This window comes from Salarias fasciatus, chromosome 2, assembly GCF_902148845.1.
Source record: "Salarias fasciatus chromosome 2, fSalaFa1.1, whole genome shotgun sequence".
Taxonomy (NCBI): Eukaryota; Metazoa; Chordata; class Actinopteri; order Blenniiformes; family Blenniidae; genus Salarias; species Salarias fasciatus.
The window spans coordinates 16,755,365-16,780,964 of NC_043746.1; the positions used below are offsets into that span (position 1 = coordinate 16,755,365).

Sequence of the window (25,600 nt, forward strand, 5' to 3'; positions counted from 1 at the left end):
CTGAAGTTATGTCTCATTTGCAAAGTCGACGGTTCTCTCCTCGAGGAGTATTATCGCTCCCCCGGTGAGTCTCGGGTTCGAGCCCTGCTGCTGTCACTAAATTAATCCCTGTTTTATCATAACTGAATCAAAGTGGAATGAATGAAGCGTGTCTCATCTGAAGTTACACCACCTCCCAGTGCAGTTTCACCCTAAAAGAGATCCAGTCTGTTCTATGAGTTCCACCGCCACCTGGTGGCTGCAGTTCACACTTCCGCCACTGGGTGGTGATGAAGATCTGCTTTTACCTTCCGTCAGAACAGAGGAAGAAGCCGCTCTGCTGCCTCTCAAAGGTAAGAGGATATCTTCAGTGCTGTTTTATTAAGGCTATAAAGATTATATTTCTCTTCCTGCATTACTGTAACATGAGCAAAAGCTTTAGGGGGATTACCATAACCCTCGAAAGACTTTGAACGACACGGGATGCGACTCACTTCAGGCTCATTGAGAGTCTGAACTTTTCTTCGCATAGATTCGTTCCTGTCAAACAGGTTCAACATTTAAATAAGTGAGGTTAACAAAGAAACATCTCTCCGTTTGGAACGGAATCATCTTCACTGATGACCATCATATGACTTATACTTCTTTTACGATGGCTTTAAGGTGATTTCCAGCGTCTGGCCCCTCCAGGATCTCCACCTGTTAAAACCCGTGGTCCTGCAGGGTGGTCCTGCAGGTGTGGGTGGTGCGTTTACAGGTGTGTCTCATTCTGCATTTCGTCAGCGCTACACTGAAAACTGCAGCTGTTTGTATTTGACAAGAAAATGAGGATACTAGTTTAGGTAGAATCGACCAGCAGTGACGGATCAGGAAACACTCTGTATCTGTCATGTTGCTTCACTCAGCTGTAGTTTCTCTTTTTGTGGTAGTGTTATGACTCACAGGTGTGTATGTGTGTGTGTGTGTGTGTGTGTGTTAGGCAAATATCCTAGAAATTATTTTTGGCAATATATTGCCGTTTGTCCATACACATATTCAATAATTGTACCTGTACTTGACAGCTGCTTCTTGGAAAGGACATCAAAGGAAACCAGAAGACACTCCAATGGTTTTCCACAGTAAGAAGTGATGGACCCTGACATTTCTGTGCTGTTCCACTGTGCACACTGGACGGGGCTACTGGAGGCTCAAGTTCACGTGGAGCTTTCCGAGAGGTACAAACTCAAAGAAGTGTTCTGAAGTAATACATACTTGCATCGAGGTGTGAGAGGGTGGAGTAGGGGTAGTTTACATGCTGAGATAGAAGAAATAGATGAACTGTTTCCGACCATTGTTAGTCTTTAATAACTGTCTTACCTTTTTCACAAACATGAATTGCCATTGATGGTGAATGCAAAGCTTATTCAGGAAATGTGGAGCAAGTACTCCTTTATTCAGTACTGCTGAACGTGCAAACTGGAATTAAACATGATTGAACTGATATGTCGTTTTGTTTCATCCTTCAGATTTAACAGGCAGACAGATCCGGCTTTGGAGCGTCACATAGAGGAGGTTTGGACCAAGCGGGTTTCCAAGGAGCCGTGGCTTTTCAACGGGGCCAAATTCAGGCTGCATTCCTTCTGCTTGGCATCTCCGAAACCTCTCCCCAGTGTCCTGCAGGGTGATGGAGACCAGGATCCTCAGAGACAGGAGAATATGTGTGAAACAAACGGGTGTATGAATGAAACAGAAGGTGCACAGAATGGCGAATCCAACCTGCAGCCGGAGCTGAAGAACTCTACATCTGAACAAGCTGCTCTCTCTGGGCCGCTCCTCATTCTGAGACTTGGCCTTACATGCTACAGAGACTACCTGGGAACAAACTGGTCAAGTCAAGTGGCAGAGCTGCGTCAGCGAGGACGGGCGGAGTTTGACGATCCTCTAGCACTGCTGGCTCAGCCTCTGGGAGTGGGCGCCGTGCTGTGTACCGACGACGGCCAGGTGGTGTTCATCAGGAGGAGTCAGAGGGTGGCTGAGGCCGGCGGCCTGCTGGACATCCCCGGAGGACACCCAGAACCCAAGGTAACGAGGATGAAGCCACGAACAAGCATCCCAATGCGATCACTGCGATATTCACGCCGTGGCTCTCCTCAGGTGGTGAGCGAGCGCCTGGGGCTGGAGCTGAGCGAGGATCAGATCAGTGTGGCGACGATGCAGCCGAGGCCAGAGCTCGTCGTGTCTGAGCTGTTCTCCTCAGTGTGCGCAGAGATCAGAGACGAGGTGCAAACTCTGCAAACATCTTAATTTTTTCATGAGGATGTTTAAAAGATTAAGATTCTTAGATTAATCGTCACTGTTGCATCGATTAAGGATGGTGTTTGTATGGTGTCAATAACTTCTGGACTGATGGGTGATACGAGAAGAAAAATTACCAAAACTGTTTTTTCCTGAAATTGCTTGACTGGTAACTGTTGTCTGCAGGTGAATATTCCTCTCAGCTCGCTCAGAGCGCCCGTCCTCCTCGGCATCGCTCTGAATCACACCAGCGCCGGAAGACCGAGCGCCGAGTTTTATGTCAGGTACTCATTCACGTTTCATGACTTTCTGTGAGCGAAGCTCATCAAATTCAGTAACTCCTACGTCAGATCTGTCTGAGGAACATCCATAAAATGTCGCCGGCGAAATAACCTGATAACACGCAGTGACTCAGCACAGACTGCGTGACAGGAGGAAATAATGTCGAGCCGTGTTCATCTGTCTCTCCTCAGCTGCTCACTGACTTCTGATGAAGTTAGAAGTTTGTACTGGGAAGGAGGTCCAGAGGCTCACGAGTCCACAGACATCATTTTCTTCAGCAGGAAGGTCAGTAGTGTGCACTTCAGGCATGTTATCATTTGAACGACAACATTAAGAGAAAAACCTGTCTTTTAAAAGGTTTAAGTTGGAAGAAAAATGTCTGGACTACAGAGGCATATGTGTTGTGTTATTGAAGGAGGTGCTGCAGCTGGACAGACGCAGCCCGCTGTGGTCGGAGATGTGTCCTTCGGCAAAAGGAGCCGTGCTGCTTTATCAAAGTGTGAAACCCGACGGAAAGCTGGAAGCGTCGCAGAGGGAATCCACACACTCATAATAACCTGATGGATTAGAGTCAGTCATTAACTGAAATGCCTGAAAAATGAATGCTGTAATGGACATTTCTCACTATTTGTAGACTTAAAACAAGATTGGTTTTATTAAAATGTTTTTGATAAAATCTATTAAAAAGCAATACGTTTTTGTCCAAGGTGTCTTATTTTTGATTGTTCAGAAAAGTGCAGTCTCTATAAATGGGGGCAAAAAATGCAGCTGAATCATTTTTTTCCTCCTAAAAATCAAATAATATCAGCATGTTGATTTCTTTCTGATGGCTGACGGTTCAGGCTTCAACACCAGTGATTCTCACATCCACTGTAACTGAAGCCTTTGCTGTAGTAGCAGCTCTGATCCTGCAAACCAGACAGAAGAACATCAAATTAAAAGATGTTTAACACATGACCGGACTTTTAAACTGTCAGCATTAAAAAAAGAAATCAGCCTCCCTTGTCATAAAGTTTTATGGTGGGTTATTAAGCATGTTGCTCATCACTCACATATCTCGGCTGTATGTTCGCCCTCGAGCTGTTCCACACTACAAACAAAAAAAGATCAGAAGACATCTTGAGATAATTCAACCCCCCCATCATGTCTGGTGCTGACCAGGTAATCCCGTCCACTGGTTCCTCCGCAGGACTGGGGCGCCGTGGGGGTGGGGTCTTTTCTTATGAAGTCGAGGCTTCTTCTCTTCTTTGTGGACGTGCGGCAGCAGTCTGCGAGCCTCGTCTTTGAGCTCCTGCAGGGTCGTCTGAGCCCGATCCTGCTGCTGCTCGACGTACTGCAGCTCCTCCAGCAGGTCGGCCTGATGCTCCGGGAGACTGCAGCTCACTGCAGAGGGGAAAAAAAAACAAGGAAGAAGAAATGGGTTCACTGAGAGGAACAAACAGGAGGAAACTTAATCAGTGATTACATAAGAATGGTAAAGCAGAAAATAATGAAACAGTTTAAACCTAAAAATATTTGAGCATTTTCTAATCATACTTTTTTAAAATTTTACAAGGATAAATAACTAAAATGATGACAAAACTGGTAGAGATGATCACAAGCTACACCAGCACTTGATTAACCATGTGAGCTTTACCATTTAACTCAGGTTTTTGCTCAAATCCATAAAAAAAAAAATACACACAAAAAAGTTCTCATGCTTTGATACGAGCCCTCTCTACTGCTATGTGGAGAAAAGTCAGATATTTGAGAAAAAGGTACTTAACCTGAAAAGAAGTTTGTGCACACACACTCTGAATGACAGCCTTCTGTTCTGGCCTGCTATGTTTATGACTGATATAAAGTGCTGCACCTTGATGGCATGAGTTTGTGAGTTCTAATACTTCTGCTTTATACAGAGTCACTGAGGTAAATAAATAAGCCTCACATTAGGAGTGAACTGAAACCTCTGCTACTGTGTTCAGGTTGGTTACAGTTGTGATTTCTTTGACAGATCAATATTTTCTCATCGGGGGGCTGCAGTAGCAAACACAAAACGAGTCTTAAAAATGCATAATCAGACTGCATAATCAAGCTTGAGAATTTTAAGGTGCGTTGAAAGTGTAAATAAAATGTCTGAGTCAGACCTTGGAGTTTGAGGAGGGAGGTCGCGGGGATGGCCTCTCCGTCGCTCAGCTGACGCTGTGACAGGCGTCTCCTCCACTCTGGAGCGGAGGGGAAGACCACCACCACCACCCGCCTGAATCCTGCAAACAGCTGCAGCTTGTGATGACGTGCAGAAAAGTGGACGTTGCACTAGAAACAGAGAGCAGGAGTGTTACTGTCTGGTTTGACCTTGTTTTAATGTTTAAGAGGCTGAACATCCATCATGAATCCTCCTCAATCTGTCCTGCTGTGAAAGGACAGGAGGAAGTTCTTAATTTTCCTCAATATACTTTTTTTAAACTGTAAGTTCAATTCTTGCATGTCTTTGCATGTTCTGCTAATTATTATTTTGACATATGAAGTCATTGAAAAGAATGTACGATTGTATCTTTTTAGGAACCAAATCATTCCATAAAGTTCAAGGTTAGTTGGTTTAGAAAAATAATTTCATTAACATCGCTGTTCTTTCGATAACAATGACATCTGAGGGGAACATTATAAACCGTAATCACCACAAAAAGATTCAGGCAGTTGTGAAATAATGCTGCAAAGTAAAACTTCTTTTGAAAAACTATGTTCTGATTATTTATTTTACAAAGACACAAAAGGCAAAGTTAAAGAATGGGAGAGGAATGTTGATTAAATTGTTGTTTACAACCTTTTTCAATGGGCTTGTGAGTAAAAGTAAATGTTTGACAGCAGCTTTACTCTTGGACATCACAAAGTCCTGCATGTTGTCTAGGTGTTTGCAATAATGACGAGTTACCTGGTCAAGGATGTAGTTACCAGGAGTCTCAGCAGCGACTTTGATCAGAGCGGTTAAACACTGAGAGGCTTGCTGCAACATGCTGTCCCTCCATCCACCTCTCTACACTCAAACACACACACAGACAGAGGATCAGCTCGTCAGAAGTGAAGCATCATGTCTGAATGTTAAACCTGAGAGGCAAGCCGGTGCTTTGACTCACAATCATACATGCGAGCAGCTCCTCCGTCCCCAGCAGCCTGAACTGCTTCTCTGGATGCTGCTTCATGTGTGTTTTGGCCCAGAAGCTCTTCCCGGAGCCAGGCAGACCCACCATGAGCACAACCTGACAAGCCAGAGAGGGATCAGCTGGGGATTTGCACTGGACGGATGTTTTAAGCTCTAATCTATCTCTATCTCTAAATTATTTGTACAGATGCTTTAACAGATCCAGGTATCTCTCAATTTCAGCTTCCATCTCTTACCTCACAATTTGACCTGGAAGTAGGAGCTGGCCTGGATCTCACTCTCTGCCCGGCAGGGAGAGCTACCAGCGGTGTGAAGCCGGGGGGGCCGGGGTACCAGGGTGAAGCGGAGGGGTCCAGGTGGAACCGGACAGAGCAGCTTTTACAGAGTACGTGAGGGAACAGGGGGCGACCCTGGAGCACCGAAGGGGCCAGAGAAAAGGCAACTCCCATCGAGGAACCGTTCTTATGGAAAGACAGCTCCACGGCGCCATCTATTGAAAAAGACTGTAGAACAGATGCATACATGTAGTGAAAAAGGAGAGGGGAAAAAAACAGTCTCAACAGAAAAAAAGAACTTACAGCAAAACAACCGATGATATCACCCTCTGAAAAAGATTCTCCAAACTGCTCTCCACGTCCTGCTGATACTTTTTGACCACATCCATCATAAGAAAAAGAAAGTTCATCCTTGCCTGTTATGGAAATAGAAACATATCGATTAGTATATTTAAACAAGAACAATAATCTCTTGAAAAAGTGAATTTTAGATGAGTTACCCAGCAGCAGAGAGGCGTCTGCCGCTGACCAGCCGACTCTCAGCCCACAGAGCTCCCCCACTTCTTCAGCCTCCTGCTGTGCCGTCAACAGCTTCCTTTCCAGCCTGACCTCAAAGCTGGCCCTGCCCTGCTGCACCCCGTGAGTGAGCCTGCAGCCGGACCACAGCAGGGGGAATCGAGCCCAGAACCGCGGCTGTCCGGACGATCCATCAGGGCCCGCCTCGAAATGGAGGTGACAGCAATCTGGGTCAATGACAAACAAGCTGAAACGTTTCTACAGGGCTCATATGAACACTTCAGAAGAACAAATTCAAGTGTCTTTAGCTGCTCTGGTTAATTTGGAGGTCTTAAGAGCTGAGAAACACTCACGAGGATCGATTCTGACTTCATCTTCTCCATGTTCCTCCTCCTCGATGTCAACCGATGGCAGTGGTGATTTGGCTCTGGTTGGAAAAAAGAAGACATGTCACACAACCTTTAAAACATGGGTTATTGTCAACTGCTGGTCTATAAAAATGCTTGCTTTCGCATCAGTGGAAATAAGATTGTTTCACTGACAAAAAATAAAAAAAAATTAAAGCCGCAAGCGGCATTGGACGGGTCCTCGCCCTCTGGCAAGGTGGCCTGACTGAGGCCGTCCTTGTACATTGATGACCGAAGTCCAGCTCACTGGGAACCTTGCTCCTTCATAAACAACCATTTTCATGACTTGACCTCATTTTCTGTTGTAAATGGCCTTTCATTTTGAAGGGATTTTGGGCTTTTGTTTTGGAAACGTAGTACATGCTTCCACTAACACTATTTACCCCGAAATTAGGAAGCTGCTTTGTTAAAAAAGTCATTTCTTGCAAAAAAGTGACTCTTATTTTGAAGGGGTGTGAGGCTTTTATTTTGACAGTCATGTGTGCTCCACTTTAGCAAAGACCAATGTATACATGTTGCTCCTCCATAAACATCCATTGACATGACTTGACCTCATTATGTGTTGTAAATGGGCTTTTATTTTGAAGGAATTTTGACCTTATAATTTGGAAACGTAGCACAAGCTTCCACTAACACTGTTTACCCCGAAATTACGAAGCTGCTTTGTTAAAAATGTCATTTTTTGCAAAAATGTGACTTTTAATTTGAAGGGGCATGAGGCTTTTATTTTGGTAGTCATGTCTGCTCCACTTTTGCAAAAAGTGCAAGTCAAAGTCTCCCTATGCACAAGTGCATGAGGCTTCACCTATCTCCATTTCTTACCCCCATGCCACACAGCCACTGTGAGTAGTGAAAGCTGCAGTGGGGGGGGGGGGGGGGGGGGGGGGGGCTGTGGTCGACACACTGCCCCATTCTATATATGCCGAGCAACTGGTTCGAAGGTAGTATGTACTATTTTCAAGGTGTTCGGTATGACCCGTCCGGGACGTCAACCCACAACCTTGTGGTTGTGAGGCGGATGCTCTACCACTCAGCCATCACTCCAGCAGAGAAGCAAGTGATTCCACTAACAACATTCAATACAATACAATCCACTTTATTTCTATGGCACATTTAACCAACAGATGTTTCCAAAGTGCTGCACAGCAGAATAAAAACTACAATGGGATATAAAACTGAGAAATAAATCCATCAGAACAAAAAGAAAATTCAAAGATAAGTAAAAAAAAAAAGAAAAGAAAAAAACCTGTTGAACCTGAAATTATGAACATGAATTATGAACATGCTTTGTTAAAAATGTAATTTTTTGCAAACATGTGACTTATTTTGAAGGGGTGTGAGGCTTTTATTTTGATAGTCATGTGTTCTTTGCTTTCACGAACACCAATATATCCATTTGAGTGTCAGAGTAGCGTTATTCCATACATCCCATTGTCTGTCTGTGCATCCACGTATCTATCCATCCATCCATCATTTATCCACCAACTTAAAGACTGATTTCAGGTGTATGGTGTGTATCAGGTGATATTTCTGCAGGGTGACATCTGTTTAGATCATTCCAATGTGTTTCAAGTGTTGCTTCCTCAGTGGCTTGCTGCTGCAGGGGCACTGCTGCTTCAGTCATGTGTGATTTGTGGTCACGGTGCGCCATCTACTGTGGAAAGCAGGTGCAACATGCAGAATGTTTTACAGCAGGTCCCAGAGCAGCTGCTATGCCCATATATGGCTTAAGTAGGTCACATGATGTTAGAGTGTGACTCGGCAGACACACAGTTTCTCTTTGGTCAAAACAGCTGGTTTTTGGCATTCCCGTTGCCCAAAATGAAAAAAACACCCTCAACTTTGATAGGCATTTTAGTTGTCTTTCACTGTAGAGCTTTTCAGAGCAGTCAGACTTATAGTTTTGAAACGGGAGGCTTAATTGATGAAGAAGGTGAGATTTTTGAGCAAAATTTGAGCAAAATTTTGAGCAGAAAGTGTGAATGACGGACTTCCTGTTTGATTTAGGTCATAGGCACGAGTGAGAAAGTTATAGGTCTGGATGTGATGAACGCATGCATATGTTTCTTTTCTCTGTACGACATTCTGAAAGACAAACAATACATTATCTTGGTTTTGGGGTGAGGAGTATTTTCAGGCACATTTGATTTGACAGGAAATAGCGGACTTCCTGTTGGATTTAGGTATAGGTATGTCTCTTGGTAAATTGTAGATCTCGATGAGACGAATTCATCCATGTCAATTTTATTTCTCTGCGACATTCGTGCGGGTCGCACTGTCCATTGTAGTGTTGCAAGTGCATTTTCAGACTTCAAACTTTAAGGGTTAATAAAATCCACACCCTGAGACTTTTGAAAAAGTTTTTAACAACTTTGTGAGAGAAACTTGTCCTCTTTTATGTGCTCTGCTCTGACGTCTCCACGACAAGCGGTCTCGGCACAGATAATTTTTAAAGGAGGAGTCATTTTCGGCTGATTTTCATCAAAATTTGACATATAACTCAAAATAGCGGATTTCCTGTTGGTTTTAGCCAAAAAAAAACAGATCCTTTTTTGTAGATCTCAAGGAGACGAACGCATGAGAGTTGGTTTGATCTCTCTGCGACATTCCTGCGAGTTACGGTGGGCTTTTTTCACGTTTCTAGGTGGCGCTAGAGAGCGGATGGAGATATGGGGTTAATTTTTCCATTTTATGAAATTTTTCACCAGTCTGCATGTGCCTGCCAAATTTGGTGAGTTTTCATGCATGTTTAGGGGGTCAAATTAGGGTTCAAAGCGGCGGCACGATAATAATAATAATTAAAGCCGCAAGCGGCATTGGACGGGACCTCGCCCTCTGGCAAGGTGGCCCCACTGAGGCCGTCCTTGCACCTTGATGAACGAAGTCCAGGTCACTGGGAACCTTGCTCCTCCAAAGACTTCCAGCACCCTCTCACCCACTAACACGGAGTTGTTAGCATCTCTTATCCACTAACATGTAGCTGTTAACATCTGTCATCCACTAACATGGAGTTGTTAGCATCTCCCATCCACTAACATGTAGCTGTTAGCATCTGTCTTCCACTAACATGTAACTGTTGGCATTTCTCACCCACTAACATGGAGTGGTTAGCATGTCCCATCCACTGACATGTAGCTGTTAGCATCTTCCATCCGCTAACATGTAGCTGTTAGCATCTCCCATCTGCTAGCATGTAGCTGTTAGCAGCTTCCATCCGCTAGCATATAGCTGTTAGCATCTCGTATCTCTCACCCGCTAGCATGTAGCTGTTAGCATCTCTCACCCGCTAGCATGTAGCTGTTAGCATCTCCCATCCGCTAACATGTAGCTGTTAGCATCTCCCATCCGCTCACATGTAGCTGTTAGCATCTCCCATCCGCTCACATGTAGCTGTTAGCATCTTCCATCCGCTAGCATATAGCTGTTAGCATCTCGTATCTCTCACCCGCTAGCATGTAGCTGTTAGCATCTCTCACCCGCTAGCATGTAGCTGTTAGCATCTCTCACCCGCTAACATGTAGCTGTTAGCATCTCCCATCCGCTAGCATGTAGCCTTTAGCATCTTCCATCCGCTAACATGTAGCTGTTAGCATCTCTCATCTGCTAGCATGTAGCTGTTAGCATCTTCCATCCGCTAACATGTAGCTGTTAGCATCTCTCATCCGCTAGCATGTAGCTGTTAGCATTTCCCATCCGCTAACATGTAGCTGTTAGCATCTTCCATCCGCTAGCATGTAGCTGTTAGCATCTCTCATCCGCTAACATGGAGCTGTTAGCATCTCCCATCCGCTAACATGGAGCTGTTAGCATCTCTCATCCGCTAGCATGTAGCTGTTAGCATCTCCCATCCGCTAACATGTAGCTGTTAGCATCTCCCATCCGCTAACATGTAGCTGTTAGCATCTCCCATCCGCTAACATGTAGCTGTCAGCATCTCCTATCCGCTAACATGTAGCTGTTAGCATCTCCCATCCACTAACATGTAGCTGTTAGCATCTATTATCTGATTCAGCAGGGGCCACGGCAATGGATTGTAGTGCGGGAAGCTCCATTGCCGTGGCCCCCGCTGAATCGGTTGGATTTAAATTACTTCTGAAGGAATCCAAGCTGCACCATGTTTGTCTGAGTGAGTATATGAGCAGGCACACACCTATAAATAAGGTCCAGGTATCAAAAAAACCGGAGTTGCCCTTTAACACTGTTGAATTTGAAATTATCCCTGTGCTTTGTTAAAAATGTCATATTTTGCAAAAATATGGGGTGTGAGGCTCTTATTTTGATAGTCATGTCTGCTCCACTATGTCAAACACCAATATATCCATGTGAGTGTGATTCCATACATTCATTTGCCTGTTTGAGCAGCAATCCATCACTCGTGTGATTTGTGGTCACGGAGCGCCATCTACTGTGGAAAGCAGAGACAACATGCAGAATGTTTTACAGCAGCTCCCAGAGGCTCAATGCCCATATATGGCATAAGTAGGTCACATGATGTTAGAGTGTGACTCGGCAGACACACAGTTTCTCTTTGGTAAAAACAGCTGGTCTTGGCATTCCCGTTGCCCAAAATGAAAAAAACACCCTCAACTTTGATAGGCATTTTAGTTGTCTTTACAAATGTCAAGTTTTCAGAGCATTCAGACTTATAATTTTGACCATGGAAGCCTTAATTGGTGAAGAAGGAGAGAGTTTTTGAGCAAAAATGTACAATAAAAGTGTGAATGACGGACTTCCTGTTTGATTTAGGTCATAGGCACGAGTGAGAAAGTTGTAGGTCTCGATGAGACGAACGCGTGCATATGTTTCTTTTCTCTGTACGACATTCTGAAAGACAAACAACACATTGTCTTGGTTTTGGGGTGAGGAGTATTTTCAGGCACATTTGATTTGACAGGAAATAGCGGACTTCCTGTTGGATTTAGGTATAGGTATGTCTCTTGGTAAATTGTAGATCTCGATGAGACGAATTCATCCATGTCAATTTTATTTCTCTGCGACATTCGTGCAGGTCGCACTGTCCATTGTAGTGTTGCAAGTGCATTTTCAGACTTCAAACTTTAAGGGTTAATAAAATCCACACCCTGAGACTTTTGAAAAAGTTTTTAACAACTTTGTGAGAGAAACTTGTCCTCTTTTATTTGGCACTGCTCTGACGTCTCCACGACAAGCGGTCTCGGCACAGATAATTTTTAAAGGAGGAGTCATTTTCGGGTGATTTTCATCAAAATTTGACATATAACTTGAAATAGCGGACTTCCTGTTGGATTTAGCATAAAAATATCAGATCCTTTTTTGTAGATCTCAAGGAGACGAACGCATGAGAGTTGGTTTGATCTCTCTGCGACATTCCTGCGAGTTACGGTGGGCTTTTTTCACGTTTCTAGGTGGCGCTAGAGAGCGGATGGAGTTAAGGGGTTAATTTTTCAATTGGATAAAATTTTTTGCCAGTCTGCATGTGCCTGTCAATTTTGGTGAGTTTTTGAGCATGTTTAGGGGGTCAAATTTGCCGTCGAACACACGGTATGTATAATAATAATAATAATAAGAAACGAACGAAGAACAATAGAGGCCTTGCCCTCAGGCAAGGTGGCCTCAGTTGAGGCCACCTCGCCCTCGGGCTCGGTCCCTAATTAAAGCCGCAAGCGGCGTTGGACGGGTCCTCGCCCTCTGGCAAGGTGGCCCCACTGAGGCCGTCCTTGTACATTGATGACTGAAGTCCATGTCACTGGGAACCTTGCTCCTCCATAGACTTCCAGCACCCTCTCACCCACTAACATGGAGTTGTTAGCATCTCCTATCCGCTGACATAGAGTTGTTAGCATCTCTCATCCGCTGGCATGTAACTGTTAGCATCTCCCATCCACTCACATGTAGCTGTTAGCATCTCCCATCCGCTAACATGTAGCTGTTAGCATCTCCCATCCACTAACATGTAGCTGTTAGCATCTCCCATCCACTAACATGTAGCTGTTAGCATCTCCCATCCACTAACATGTAGCTGTTAGCATCTGTCATCCGCTAACATGTAGCTGTTAGCACTGAAGTTTAGGTAATCGGGAACCTTGTCAGTACATAAACATTCATTTTCATGACTTGACCTCATTTTCTGTTGTAAATGGGCTTTTAATTAGGGACCGAGCCCGAGGGCGAGGTGGCCTCAACTGAGGCCACCTTGCCTGAGGGCAAGGCCTCTATTGTTCTTCGTTCGTTTCTTCTTATTATTATTATACTCCTGGCGTCTTTAAACGCTAATTTGACCCCCTAAACATGCACGAAAACTCACCAAATTTGGCAGGCACATCCAGAGACGCGAAAAATTTGATAAAATAAAAAACTTAATACTATCTGCTCTCTAGCGCCACCTACAAACTAGCAACTACAAACTAGAGCAACCAAGAGGCATAAAATCTGCACCGCTGTCAAGTAGGAATGTTGTAGAGAGATAAAACCAATTGTTCAAACGTTCGACTCATTGAGATCTAAAAATCATCCATTGACACCCTTGACCTAAATCCAACAGGAAGTCCGCCATTTGCCTTTCAAAGTAAAAGCTTCAAGCAGCTTTTTTACAACACCATTTATTGTACAGATGCCAGACTAGTGCGGCCTGATAGAATAGAAGTGTCTCTACAAGAGGTGGAAACAACTTTTTCAAAAGTCACACGGTTTGGATTTTATTAGCCCTTCAAAATAAAACTCACATTTTTGAAAAAAGGGTCGCTATGGCCAATAGGAATGTTGTAGAGAGATCAAACCAATTATTCACACATTCGTCTCGTCGAGGTCTACAAATCTCTCATTGACAAAAAAGACCTAAATCCAACAGGAAGTCCGCTATTTCCCTTTCAAAGTAAAAAATGAGTCCTCATTTAAAAATTATCTGCTCCGAGACCGTTTGTCGTAGAGACGTCAGAGTGGCGTGAAATAATAGAGGACAAGTTTCTCTTCCGATATTGTTAAAAACTTTTTCAAAAGTCTCATTGTGTGGATGCTGTTAACCCTTAAACCTAAAAGTCTTAAAATCCACTTGAAGCACTACAATGGTCGCCACGGCCCAAAGAAAAGCCAGAGAGAGATAAAACCAATGGTCATGCGTCAGTCTCACAGAGATCTAAAAATGACCAATTGACACCGAAAACCAAAATCCAACAGGAAGTCCGTTATTTCCCTTTCAAAATAAAAGTCACATTTTTATTAAAGCGGTCGCTACTGCCCGTAGGAATGTCGTAGAGAGATCAAACCAATTGCTCATATGTTTGTCTTATCAAGATCTAAAAATCATCCATTGACATGCATTACCTAAATCCAACAGGAAGTCCGCTATTTCCCTTTCAAAGTAAAAAATCACTCCTCATTTAAAAATTATCTCCTCCGAGACCGTTTGTCGTAGAGACGTCAGAGTGGCGTGAAATAATAGAGGACAAGTTTCTCTTCCGATATTGTTAAAAACTTTTTCAAAAGTCTCATGGTGTGGATGCTGTTAACCCTTAAAGCTAAAAGTCTTAAAATCCACTTGAAACACTACAATGGTTTCTACGGCCCAAAGAAAAGCCGGAGAAAGATAAAACCAATGGTCATGCGTCAGTCTCACAGAGATCTAAAAATGACCAATTGACACCGAAAACCAAAATCCAACAGGAAGTCCGTTATTTCCCTTTCAAAATAAAAGTCACATTTTTATTAAAGCGGTCGCTACTGCCCGTAGGAATGTCGTAGAGAGATCAAACCAATTGCTCATATGTTTGTCTTATCAAGATCTAAAAATCATCCATTGACATACATTACCTAAATCCAACAGGAAGTCCGCTATTTCCCTTTCAAAGTAAAAAATCACTCCTCATTTAAAAATTATCTCCTCCGAGACCGTTTGTCGTAGAGACGTCAGAGTGGCGTGAAATAATAGAGGACAAGTTTCTCTTCCGATATTGTTAAAAACTTTTTCAAAAGTCTCATGGTGTGGATGCTGTTAACCCTTAAAGCTAAAAGTCTTAAAATCCACTTGAAACACTACAATGGTTTCTACGGCCCAAAGAAAAGCCGGAGAAAGATAAAACCAATGGTCATGCGTTAGTCTCACAGAGATCTAAAAATGACCAATTGACACCGAAAACCAAAATCTAACAGGAAGTCCGTTATTTCCCTTTCAAAATAAAAGTCACATTTTTAATAAAGCGGTCGCTACTGCCCGTAGGAATGTTGTAGAGAGATCAAACCAATTGCTCATGTGTTTGTCTTGTCAAGATCTAAAAATCTTCCATTGACATGCATTACCTAAATCAAACAGGAAGTCCGCTATTTCCCTTTCAAAGTAAAAATCACTCCTCATTTAAAAATTATCTTGTCCGAGGCCGTTTGTCGTAGAGACGTCAAAGTAATGCGGCCTGATAGAGGAGAAGCTTCTCTACAAACGATGTTTCAAACTTTGTCAAAAGTCACACGGTGTGGATTTTATCAGCCCTTCAAAATAAAACTCACATTTTTGGAAAAAATGGCCGCTGCAGCCCGTAGGAATGTCATACAGAGATAAAACCAATTGCTCATGTGTTCATCTCATTGAGATCTAAAAATCACCCATTGACACCAATAACCTAAATCCAACAGGAAGTCCACTACTGACCATATATGGGCATGCAGTGCAGTCGACAGCAGCTGTCATTAAAGGGTACATATGATGTTATTTTTCAGTCATGTCATATAGGTCTCTGAAGGCCTAAAACATAGTATTCAGGCTTCTTTACAACAAATTCATCCTTCTTTCAGAGTTTCAGCGATGTAAAAAGTCACTCTCGGAGTCCTTCAGAAGTTATTCAGGTCCAACCGATTCAGCGGGGGCCACGGTAATGGAGCTGCAGTGCAGGAAGCTCCATTGCCGTGGCCCCTGCTGAATCGGTTGGATCTAAATAACTTCTGAAGGACTCCGAGCTGCACGATGTCTGTCTGAGTGAGTATATGAGCAGGCACACACCTGCAAATAAGGTCCAGGTGTCAAAAAAACCAGAGTTGCATGGACTACCTTTCCAAAATAAAAGCAAAAAAATCCTTTATAAAAAAATCCCGTTTACAACAGAAAATGATGTAGAGTCATGAAAATGTATGTTTATGGAGTACCAAGGGGTTAGTCATGATTATGACAGCGTGTACTGCCTTTCCAAAATAAAAGCCCAAAATTCCTTCAAATTAAAAGCCCAATTACAACAGAAAATGAGGTCAAGTCATGAAAATGAATGTTTATGTACTGGCAAGGTTCCCAATGACTGAGACTTCAGTGCTAACAGCTAAATGTTAGTGTATGAGAGATGCTAACAGCTACATGTCAGTGGATGAGAGATGCTAACACCTTCATGTTAGTGTATGACAGATGCTAATATCTACATGTTAATGGATTGGAGATGCTAATAACTCCATGTTAGTGGATGGGACATGCTAACAACTCCATGTTAGTGGATATGACATGCTAACTGCTGCATGTTAGTGGAAAAGACATGCTAACAGCTACATGTTAGTGGATGGGAGATGCTAACAACTCCATGTTCGGTGACAGGGTGCTGGAAGTCTATGGAGGAGCAAGGTTCCCAGTGACATGTACTTCGGTCATCAATGTACAAGGACGACCTCAGTCGGGCCACCTTGCCAGAGGGCGAGGTCCCGTCCAATGCTGCTTGCGGCTTTAATTATTATTATTATTATACTGACACCGTCTTTCGACGCAATTTTGACCCCTTAAACATGCACGAAAACTCACCAAATTTGGCAAGCACATCCTGACTCGCGAAAAATTTTATATGGTGGAAAAATTAACCCCATAAGCCCATCTGCTCTCTAGCGCCACCTAGAAAGAGTAAAATAGCCACAGCAACCATTAGGAATGTCGCAGAGAGATCAAATTGATGTGGATGCATTCGTCTCCTCAAGATCTAAAAATCTCTCATTGACAAAAATGTCCTAAATCGTACAGGAAGTCCCGTATTTCCCTTACAGTGTAAAATTTGGCAAAAAATGACTCCTCCTTTAAAAATTATCTGCTCCGAGACCGCTTGTCGTGGAGACGTCAGAGCAGTGCCAAATAAAAGAGGACAAGTGTCTCTCACAAAGTTGATAAAAACTTTTTCAAAAGTCTCAGGGTGTGGATTTTATTAACCCTTAAAGTTTGAAGTCTGAAAACGCACTTGCAACACTACAATGGACAGTGCGACCCGCACGAATGTCGCAGAGAAATAAAATCAACATGGATGAGTTCGTCTCATCCAGCTCTACAATTTACCGAGAGACATACCTATACCTAAATCCAACAGGAAGTCCGTTATTTCCTGTCAAATCAAATGTGCCTCAAAACACTTTTCACTCAAAAACCACTAATATGGACTGTTTCACCCTTCACAGTGTGGTACAGAGAAAAGAAAAATATGCACGCGTTCGTCTCATCGAGATCTACAACTTTCTCACTCGTGCCTATGACCTAAATGCAACAGGAAGTCCGTCATTCACACTTTCTGCTCAAAATTTTGCTCAAATTTTGCTCAAAAATCTCACCTTCTTCATCAATTAAGCCTCCCGTTTCAAAACTATAAGTCTGACTGCTCTGAAAAGCTCTACAGTGAAAGACAACTAAATTCCCTATCACTTTCTGACATTGTTTGCTCACTTTGGTCCACGGAAATGCATTTCCCCAGCTGCTTTTACCAAAGAGAAACTGTGTGTCTGCCGAGTCACACTCTAACATCATGTGACCTACTTATGCCATATATGGGCATTGAGCCTCTGGGCAACATTCTGCATGTTGTACCTGCTTTCCACAGTAGATGGCGCACCGTGACCACAAATCACACATGACTGAAGCAGCAGTGCCCCTGCAGCAGCAAGCCACTGAGGAAGCAATACTTGAAACACATTGGAATGATCTAAACAGATGTCACCCTGCAGAAATGTCACCTGATACACACCATACACCTGAAATCAGTCTTTAAGTTGGTGGATAAATGATGGATGGATGGATACGTGGATGCACAGACAGACAATGGGATGTATGGAATAACACTACTCTGACACTCAAATCGATATATTGGTGTTCGTGAAAGCAAAGAACACATGACTATCAAAATAAAAGCCTCACACCCCTTCAAGATAAGTCACGTTTGCAAAAAATGACATTTTTAACAAAGCATGTTCATAATTTCAGGTTCAACAGGTTTTTTTTCTTTTCTTTTTTTTTTTTACTTATCTTTGAATTTTCTTTTTGTTCTGATGGATTTATTTCTCAGTTTTATATCCCATTGTAGTTTTTATTCTGCTGTGCAGCACTTTGGAAGCATCTGTTGGTTAAATGAGCTATAGAAATAAAGTGGATTGTATTGTATTGAATAGTGTTAGTGGAATCAGGTACTTCTCTGCTGGAGTGATGGCTGAGTGGTAGAGCATCCGCCTCACAACCACAAGGTTGTGGGTTCGCCTCCCGGCCGGGTCATGCCAAACACCTTGAAAATAGTACATGCCACCTTCTAACCAGTTGCTTGGCATATATGGAATGGGGCAGTGTGTCTAACACAGGTCTCACCCCCCCCCCCACTGCAGCTTTCACTACTCACAGTGGCTGTGTGGCATGGGGGTAAGAAACGGAGACAGGTGAAGCCTCATGCACTTGTGCATAGGGAGACTTTGACTTGCTCTTTTTGCAAAAGTGGAGCAGACATGACTACCAAAATAAAAGCCTCACGCCCCTTCAAATTAAAAGTCACATTTTTGCAAAAAATGGCATTTTTAACAAAGCAGCTTCGTAATTTCGGGGTAAACAGTGTTAGTGGAAGCTTGTACTACGTTTCCAAATTATAAGGTCAAAATTCCTTCAAAATAAAAGCCCATTTACAACAAAATGAGATCAAGTCATGAAAATCGATGTTATAGAGGAGCAAGATGGATATACTGGTGTTTGCTAAAGTGGAGCACACATGACTATCAAAATAAAAGCCTCACACCCTTTCAAAATAAAAGTCACATTTTTGCAGAAAATGGCATTTTTAACAAAGCAGCTTCATAATTTTGGGTTTAACAGTGTTAGTGGAAGCATGTACTACATTTCCAAATTATAAGGTCATAATTCCTTCAAAATAAAAGCCCATTTACAACAGATAATGAGGTCGTCATGAAAATGGATGTTTATGGATGAGCAACATGTATACATTGGTGTTTGCTAAAGTGTAGCAGACATGACTGTCAAAATAAAAGCCTCACACCCCTTCAAAACAAAAGTCACTTTTTTGCAAGAAATGACATTTTTAAAAAAGCAGCTTCCTAATTTCAAGGTAAACAGTGTTAGTGGAAGCATGTACTACGTTTCCAAAATGAAAGCCCAAAATCCCTTCAAAATAAAAGGCCATTTACAACAGGAAATGAGGTCAAGTCATGAAAATGGTTGTTTATGGAGGAGCAAGGTTCCCAGTGACCTGGACTTCAGTCATCAAGGTGCAAGGACGGCCTCAGTGGGGCCACCTTGCCAGAGGGCGAGGTCCCGTCCAATGCCGCTTGCGGCTTTAATTTAAAGGAATTTTGGGCTTTTATTTTGTAAAGGTAGTATACACTGTCATAATCACCGGCTAACACATCGTACTCCATCAACATCCATTTTTATGACTGTACTTCATTTTCTGTTGTGAACGGGCCTTTCTTTTGCAGGAATTCTTTGCTTTTATTTTGGAAAGGTAGTACATGCAACTCCGGTTTTTTTGACACCTGGACATTATTTATAGGTGTGTACATGCTCATTTATTCACTCAGACAAACATCATGCAGCTCAGAGTCCTTCAGAAGTTATTCAGATCCAAGTGATTCAGCGGGGGCCACGGCAATGGAGCTGCAGTGCGGGAAGCTCCATTGCTGTGGCCCCCGCTGAATCAGTTGGATCTGAATAACTTCTGAAGGACTCCGACAGGGACTTTTTACACCGCTGAAACTCTGAAAGAAGGATGAATTTGTTGTAAAGAAGCTTGAATACTATGTTTTAGGCCTTCAGAGATATATATGACATGACTGAAAAATAGCATCATATGTACACTTTAATGACAGCTGCTGTCGACTGCACTGCATGCCCATATATGGTCAGTAGTGGGCTTCCTGTTGGATTTAGGTTATTGGTGTCAATGGGTGATTTTTAGATCTCGATGAGATGAACACATGAGCAATTGGTTTTATCTCTCTACGACATTCCTACGGGCTGTAGTGGCCATTTTTTCCAAAAATGTGACTTTTATTTTGAAGGGCTGATAAAATCCACACCGTGTGACTTTTGACAAAGTTTGAAACATCGTTTGTAGAGAAGCTTCTCCTCTATCAGGCCGCATTACTTTGACGTCTCTACGACAAACGGTCTCGGACAAGATAATTTTTAAATGAGGAGTGATTTTTACTTTGAAAGGGAAATAGCGGACTTCCTGTTAGATTTAGGTAATGCATGTCAATGGATGATTTTTAGATCTTCATAAGACAAACATATGAGCAATTGGTTTGATCTCTCTACGACATTCCTATGGGCAGTAGCAACCGCTTTATTAAAAATGTGACTTTTATTTTTAAAGGGAAATAACGGACTTCCTGTTGGATTTTGGTTTTCGGTGTCAATTGGTCATTTATAGATCTCTGTGAGACTAACGCATGACCATTGGTTTTATCTCTCTGCGGCTTTTCTTTGGGCCGTAGCGACCATTGTAGTGTTTGAAGTGGATTTTAAGACTTTTAGCTTTAAGGGTTAACAGCATCCACACCATGAGACTTTTGAAAAAGTTTTTAACAATATCGGAAGAGAAACTTGTCCTCTATTATTTCACGCCACTCTGATGTCTCTACGACAAACGGTCTCGGAGCAGATAATTTTTAAATGAGGAGTGATTTTTTACTTTGAAAGGGAAATAGCGGACTTCCTGTTGGATTTAGGTCTTTTTTGTCAATGAGAGATTTGTAGACCTCGACGAGACGAATGTGTGAATAATTGGTTTGATCTCTCTACAACATTCCTATTGGCCATAGCGACCCTTTTTGCAAAAATGTGAGTTTTATTTTGAAGGGCTAATAAAATGTAAACCGTGTGACTATTGAAAAAGTTGTTTCCACCTCTTGTAGAGACACTTCTTCTCTATCAGAGCGCACTACTCTGACATCTCTACAATAAATGGTGTTGTAAAACAGCTGCGTGAAGCTTTTACTTTGAAAGGTAATTGGCGGACTTCCTGTTAGATTTAGGCCAAGGGTGTCAATGGATGATTTTTAGATCTTAATGAGTTGAACATGTCAGCAATTGGTTTTATCTCTCTACGATATTCCTACTTGACAGGGGTGCAGAATTTACTGTGTCTCGGTTGTGCTAGTTGAAGGTGCTAGTTTGTAGGTGGCGCTAGAGAGCAGATGGGGTTAATTTTTTTATATTATAAAATTTTTCGCGAGTCTGGATGTGCCTGCCAAATTTGGGGAGTTTTCGTGCATGTTTAGGGGGTCAAAATTGCGTTGAAAGACGCCAGGAGTATAATAATAATAATAATAAGAAAAAACAAACGAAGAACAATAGAGTCCTTGCCCTCCGGGCAAGGTGGCCTCAGTTGAGGCCACCTCGCCCTCGGGCTCGGACCCTAATTAAAGCCGCAAGCGGCATTGGACGGGACCTCGCCCTCTGGCAAGGTGGCCCCACTGAGGCCGTCCTTCTTGCACCTTGATGACTGAAGTCCAGGTCACTGGGAACCTTGGTCCTCCATAGACATCCAGCACCCTCTCACCCACTAACGTGGAGTTGTTAGCATCTCCCATCCACTCACATGTAGCTGTTAGCATCTCTCATCCGCTAACATGTAGCTGTTAGCATCTCCCATCCACTAACATGGAGTTGTTAGCATGTCAAATCCACTAACATGTAGCTGTTAGCATCTCCCATCCACTCACATGGAGTTGTTAGCATGTCAAATCCACTAACATGTAGCTGTTAGCATGTCCTATCCACTGACATGGAGTTGTTAGCATCTCCCATCTGCTAACATGTAGCTGTTAGCATCTCCCATCCGCTAACATGTAGCTGTTAGCATCTCCCATCCACTATCATGTAGCTGTTAGCATCTGTCATCCGCTAACATGTAGCTGTTAGCATCTCCTATCCTCTGACATGGAGTTGTTAGCATGTCCCATCCACTAACATGTAGCTGTTAGCATCTCTCATCCACTAACATGGAGTCATTAGCATCTCCCATCCATTAACATGTAGATATTAGCATCTGTCATACACTAACATGAAGGTGTTAGCATCTGCCACCTGCTAACATGTAGCTGTTAGCATCTCCCATCTGCTAACATGTAGCAGTTAGCACTGAAGTTTAGGTAATCGGGAACCTTGTCAGTACATAAACATTCATTTTCTCTACTTGACCTCATTTTCTGTTGTAAATGGGCTTTTAATTTGAAGGAATTTTGGGCTTTTATTTTGGAAAGGTAGTACACGCTGTCATAATCACCGGCTAACCCCTTGGTACTCCATAAACATACATTTTCATGACTCTACCTCATTTTCTGTTGTAAACGGGCTTTTCTTTGGAAGGAATTTTTTGCTTTTATTTTGGAAAGGTAGTACAGGCGACTTCGGTTTTTTGACACCTGGACATTATTTATAGGTGTGTACATGCTCATTTATTCACTCAGACAAACATCGTGCAGCTCGAAGTCCTTCAGAAGTTATTTAGATGCAACCGATTCAGCAGGGGCCACGGCAATGGAGCTTCCCGCACTGCAGCTCCATTGCCGTGGCCCCCGCTGAATCGGTTGGATCTGAATAACTTCTGAAGGACTCCGAGAGTGACTTTTTACATCGCTGAAACTCTGAAAGAAGGATGAATTTGTTGTAAAGAAGCTTGATTACTATGTTTTTGGCCTTCAGAGACCTATATGACATGACTGAAAAATAGCATCATATGTACCCTTTAATGACAGCTGCTGTCGACTGCACTGCATGCCCATATATGGTCAGTAGTGGACTTCCTGTTGGATTTAGGTTATTGGTGTCAATGGGTGATTTTTAGATCTCGATTAGATGAACACATAAGCAGTTGGTTTTATCTCTCTACGACATTCCTACGGGCTGCAGCGGCCATTTTTTCCAAAAATGTGACCTTTATTTTGAAGGGCTGATAAAATCCACACCGTGTGACTTTTGACAAAGTTTGAAACATCGTTTGTAGAGAAGCTTCTCCTCTTTCAGGCCACATTACTTTGACGTCTCCACGACAAACGGTCTCGGACAAGATAATTTTTAAATGAGGAGTGATTTTTACTTTGAAAGGGAAATAGCGGACTTCCTGTTGGATTTACGTTATTGTTGTCAATGAGACATTTTTAGATCTCAATGCGTTGAATACGTGAGCCATTGGTTTTATCTCTCCACGACATTCCTACAGGCCACAGCGGCCATTTTTTCAAAAATATGTCTTTTATTTTGAAGGGCTGATAAAATCCACACTGTGTGAGTTTTGAAAAAGTTGTGCACATCGTTTGTAGAGACACTTGTCCTCTATCAGGCCATGCTACTCTGACATCTGTTCAACAAATGGTCTTGAGTGGTATAACGTTTTCATGAGAAGTGTTTTTTACTTTGAAAGGGAAATAGCGGACTTCCTGTTGGATTTAGGTTAGGGGTGTCAATGGATGATTTTTAGATCTTGATGATACAAACACTTGAGCAATTGGTTTGATCTCTCTAATACATTCCCACAGGCCGCAGCACAGGAGTTATTTTTCTCCCAAATTTTACACTGAAAGGGAAATAGCGGACTTCCTGTTCAATTTAGGTATAGGTATGTCTCTGGGTAAATTTTAGATCTCGATGAGACAAACTTGTCCATATTGATTTGATCTTTCTGCGACATTCCTGTGGACCGTGGCAGCTATTTTACTGTTTCTAGGTGGCACAAGTGTGTTTTTAGACTTCAAACTTTAAGGGTTAACAGCATCCACACCCTGAGACTTTTGAAAAAGTTTTGAACATCGTCGGAAGAGAAACTTGTCCTCTTTTATTTGGCACTACTCTGACGTCTCTACGACAAGCAGTCTCGGAGCAGATAATTTTTAAAGGAGGAGTCATTTTTTGCCAAATTTTACACTGAAAGGGAAATAGTGGACTTCCTGTTGGGTTTAGGACATTTTTGTCAATGAGAGACTTTTAGATCTCGAGGAGACGAACGCATCCACATCGATTTGGTCTCTCTGCGACATTGCTAATGGTTGCTGTGGCTATTTTACTGTTTCTAGGTGGCGCTAGAGAGCAGATGAGGTTATAGGGTTAATTTTTTCATTATATCAAGTGGCCACCGGTCCGGATGTCCGTGCCAAATTTGGTGAGTTTTCGTGCATGTTTAGGGGGTCAAATTAGTGCTCGAGTGCGACAGTAAAATAAGAAACAAACGGACGAAGAACAATAGAGGCCTTGCCCTCAGGCAAGGTGGCCTCAGTTGAGGCCACCTCGCCCTCGGGCTCGGTCCCTAATAATAAGAAACGGACGAAGAACAATAGAGTCCTTGCCCTCCGGGCAAGGTGGCCTCAGTTGAGGCCACCTCGCCCTCGGGCTCGGACCCTAATAATGTTTCTTTATGCTTTACTGACTGGTTTAAGTCTGATGGAAATCTGCTGAGGTGTAATGCTTGACTACACCATGATGCATTACAGTAAATATCGATCACACAGCTTATCCAGGACTCAGAAAATGATCTCTCTTTGCATGATCGTGCACAAAGTAAAACCAGGATGTAAAAAAAAAAAAAAACTGCAGCAGAGAAAAAACACCAAAGTGCAATCTCAGCAGTGAATATCAGTGAAACTCACTCTCAGACCCTGATGGCGACATTTACTGTTGATGCAGTCCATCATTTTTTTCTACTGTAACTGGGTGTTGTGAAAACAGAGAAAAAAAAGATAGCGGCCTGTTAATGCTTTTACTATTGTAACAAATTCCAAGTGTTTCCTCAATCAACAATCAATTCACGCATTTTGATGTTCAGGCGGGGAAATGCTGGTTTTTGCTGTAGAGAGTGCTGTAGATCCATTATTTGCGCAGCGCAATCGAGAAATCGCAAAAAAGCGTTATACAATAATACTTCACCTCTTGTATCGTATCTCCTCCTTAAACTCGTAAAAAGCTCTTCCTCTGATCTCTGCGGGTCGCGGCTCCTTCCCCGGCTCTCCTCCTTCACCAGCCGCAGAGGTCCGCCTCGGTGCCGCTGGAGAGCCGGGGCCAGCGTCGGTCTGCGTGGCCGAGTCTCTGAGCTCTTTAACGGAATCTGTTTCAGACCGCGGGGCGTCAGCGGGCTCTGCAGGCGGCGAGAGGAGCCCAGCGGTCTCTGTCGGTTCTGGTTCTGGAGGTGTTTGCGAGATGAGCCCCGCGTCGGACGCGGACCAGAGGCGCTCCACCAGCTCAGCCTTCAGCCCTCTGCTGTCCAGTCCCAGCTCTTTCAGTCTGGACCGCAGCTCTGTCACCTTCAACTTTTTAAAGTCCGCTAGCTTCATTGTTACCGTGTGAGTGTTACTCAGTTAACTTAGAGCAAAAGTTACGGCTTTAAAGAAAAAAAATAAGTTAGAAAAGAAAGAACCAACAGGATCAAAACAACAGTTCAATATGGAGCCCTGGATCCTGATTGGCTGCTCACTTCTTCTTCTGTATGAACGACGGTACACCGGACACATGCTCCATTTATACTGCCACGCAGCGGTGACCCCAT

General features: G+C 43.0%; 2 protein-coding genes across 5 annotated transcripts; one reads left to right on the forward strand and one right to left on the reverse strand.

Annotated features, from left to right (window-relative positions):
* The first annotated feature begins 46 nt into the window (after positions 1 to 46).
* On the forward strand, positions 47 to 3,232 carry nudt22 (nudix (nucleoside diphosphate linked moiety X)-type motif 22). Of its 4 annotated transcripts, XM_030111264.1 has the most exons (8): positions 291 to 332; positions 643 to 736; positions 1,041 to 1,193; positions 1,485 to 2,040; positions 2,113 to 2,238; positions 2,440 to 2,537; positions 2,727 to 2,820; positions 2,951 to 3,232. In XM_030111264.1, the coding sequence occupies exons 3-8, from the start codon at positions 1,108 to 1,110 to the stop codon at positions 3,086 to 3,088; spliced, it is 1,098 nt and encodes a 365-aa protein (XP_029967124.1). In that variant the 5' UTR covers positions 291 to 332; positions 643 to 736; positions 1,041 to 1,107; the 3' UTR covers positions 3,089 to 3,232. The 4 variants fall into 4 exon arrangements, with proteins under 4 accessions (XP_029967105.1, XP_029967111.1, XP_029967124.1 ...); XM_030111245.1 differs by having other exon boundaries at positions 47 to 332; positions 1,485 to 2,238; XM_030111251.1 differs by having other exon boundaries at positions 47 to 332; positions 643 to 715; positions 1,485 to 2,238.
* Positions 3,115 to 25,502, reverse strand: LOC115402699 (heterogeneous nuclear ribonucleoprotein U-like protein 2). The gene is made up of 11 exons (XM_030111227.1): positions 24,985 to 25,502; positions 6,819 to 6,892; positions 6,450 to 6,692; positions 6,253 to 6,365; positions 5,911 to 6,177; positions 5,649 to 5,771; positions 5,447 to 5,548; positions 4,662 to 4,830; positions 3,694 to 3,918; positions 3,588 to 3,625; positions 3,115 to 3,443 (listed from the first exon to the last, which is right to left on the reverse strand). The coding sequence occupies exons 1-11, from the start codon at positions 25,386 to 25,388 to the stop codon at positions 3,381 to 3,383; spliced, it is 1,821 nt and encodes a 606-aa protein (XP_029967087.1). The 5' UTR covers positions 25,389 to 25,502; the 3' UTR covers positions 3,115 to 3,380.
* Positions 25,503 to 25,600: the final 98 nt, after the last annotated feature.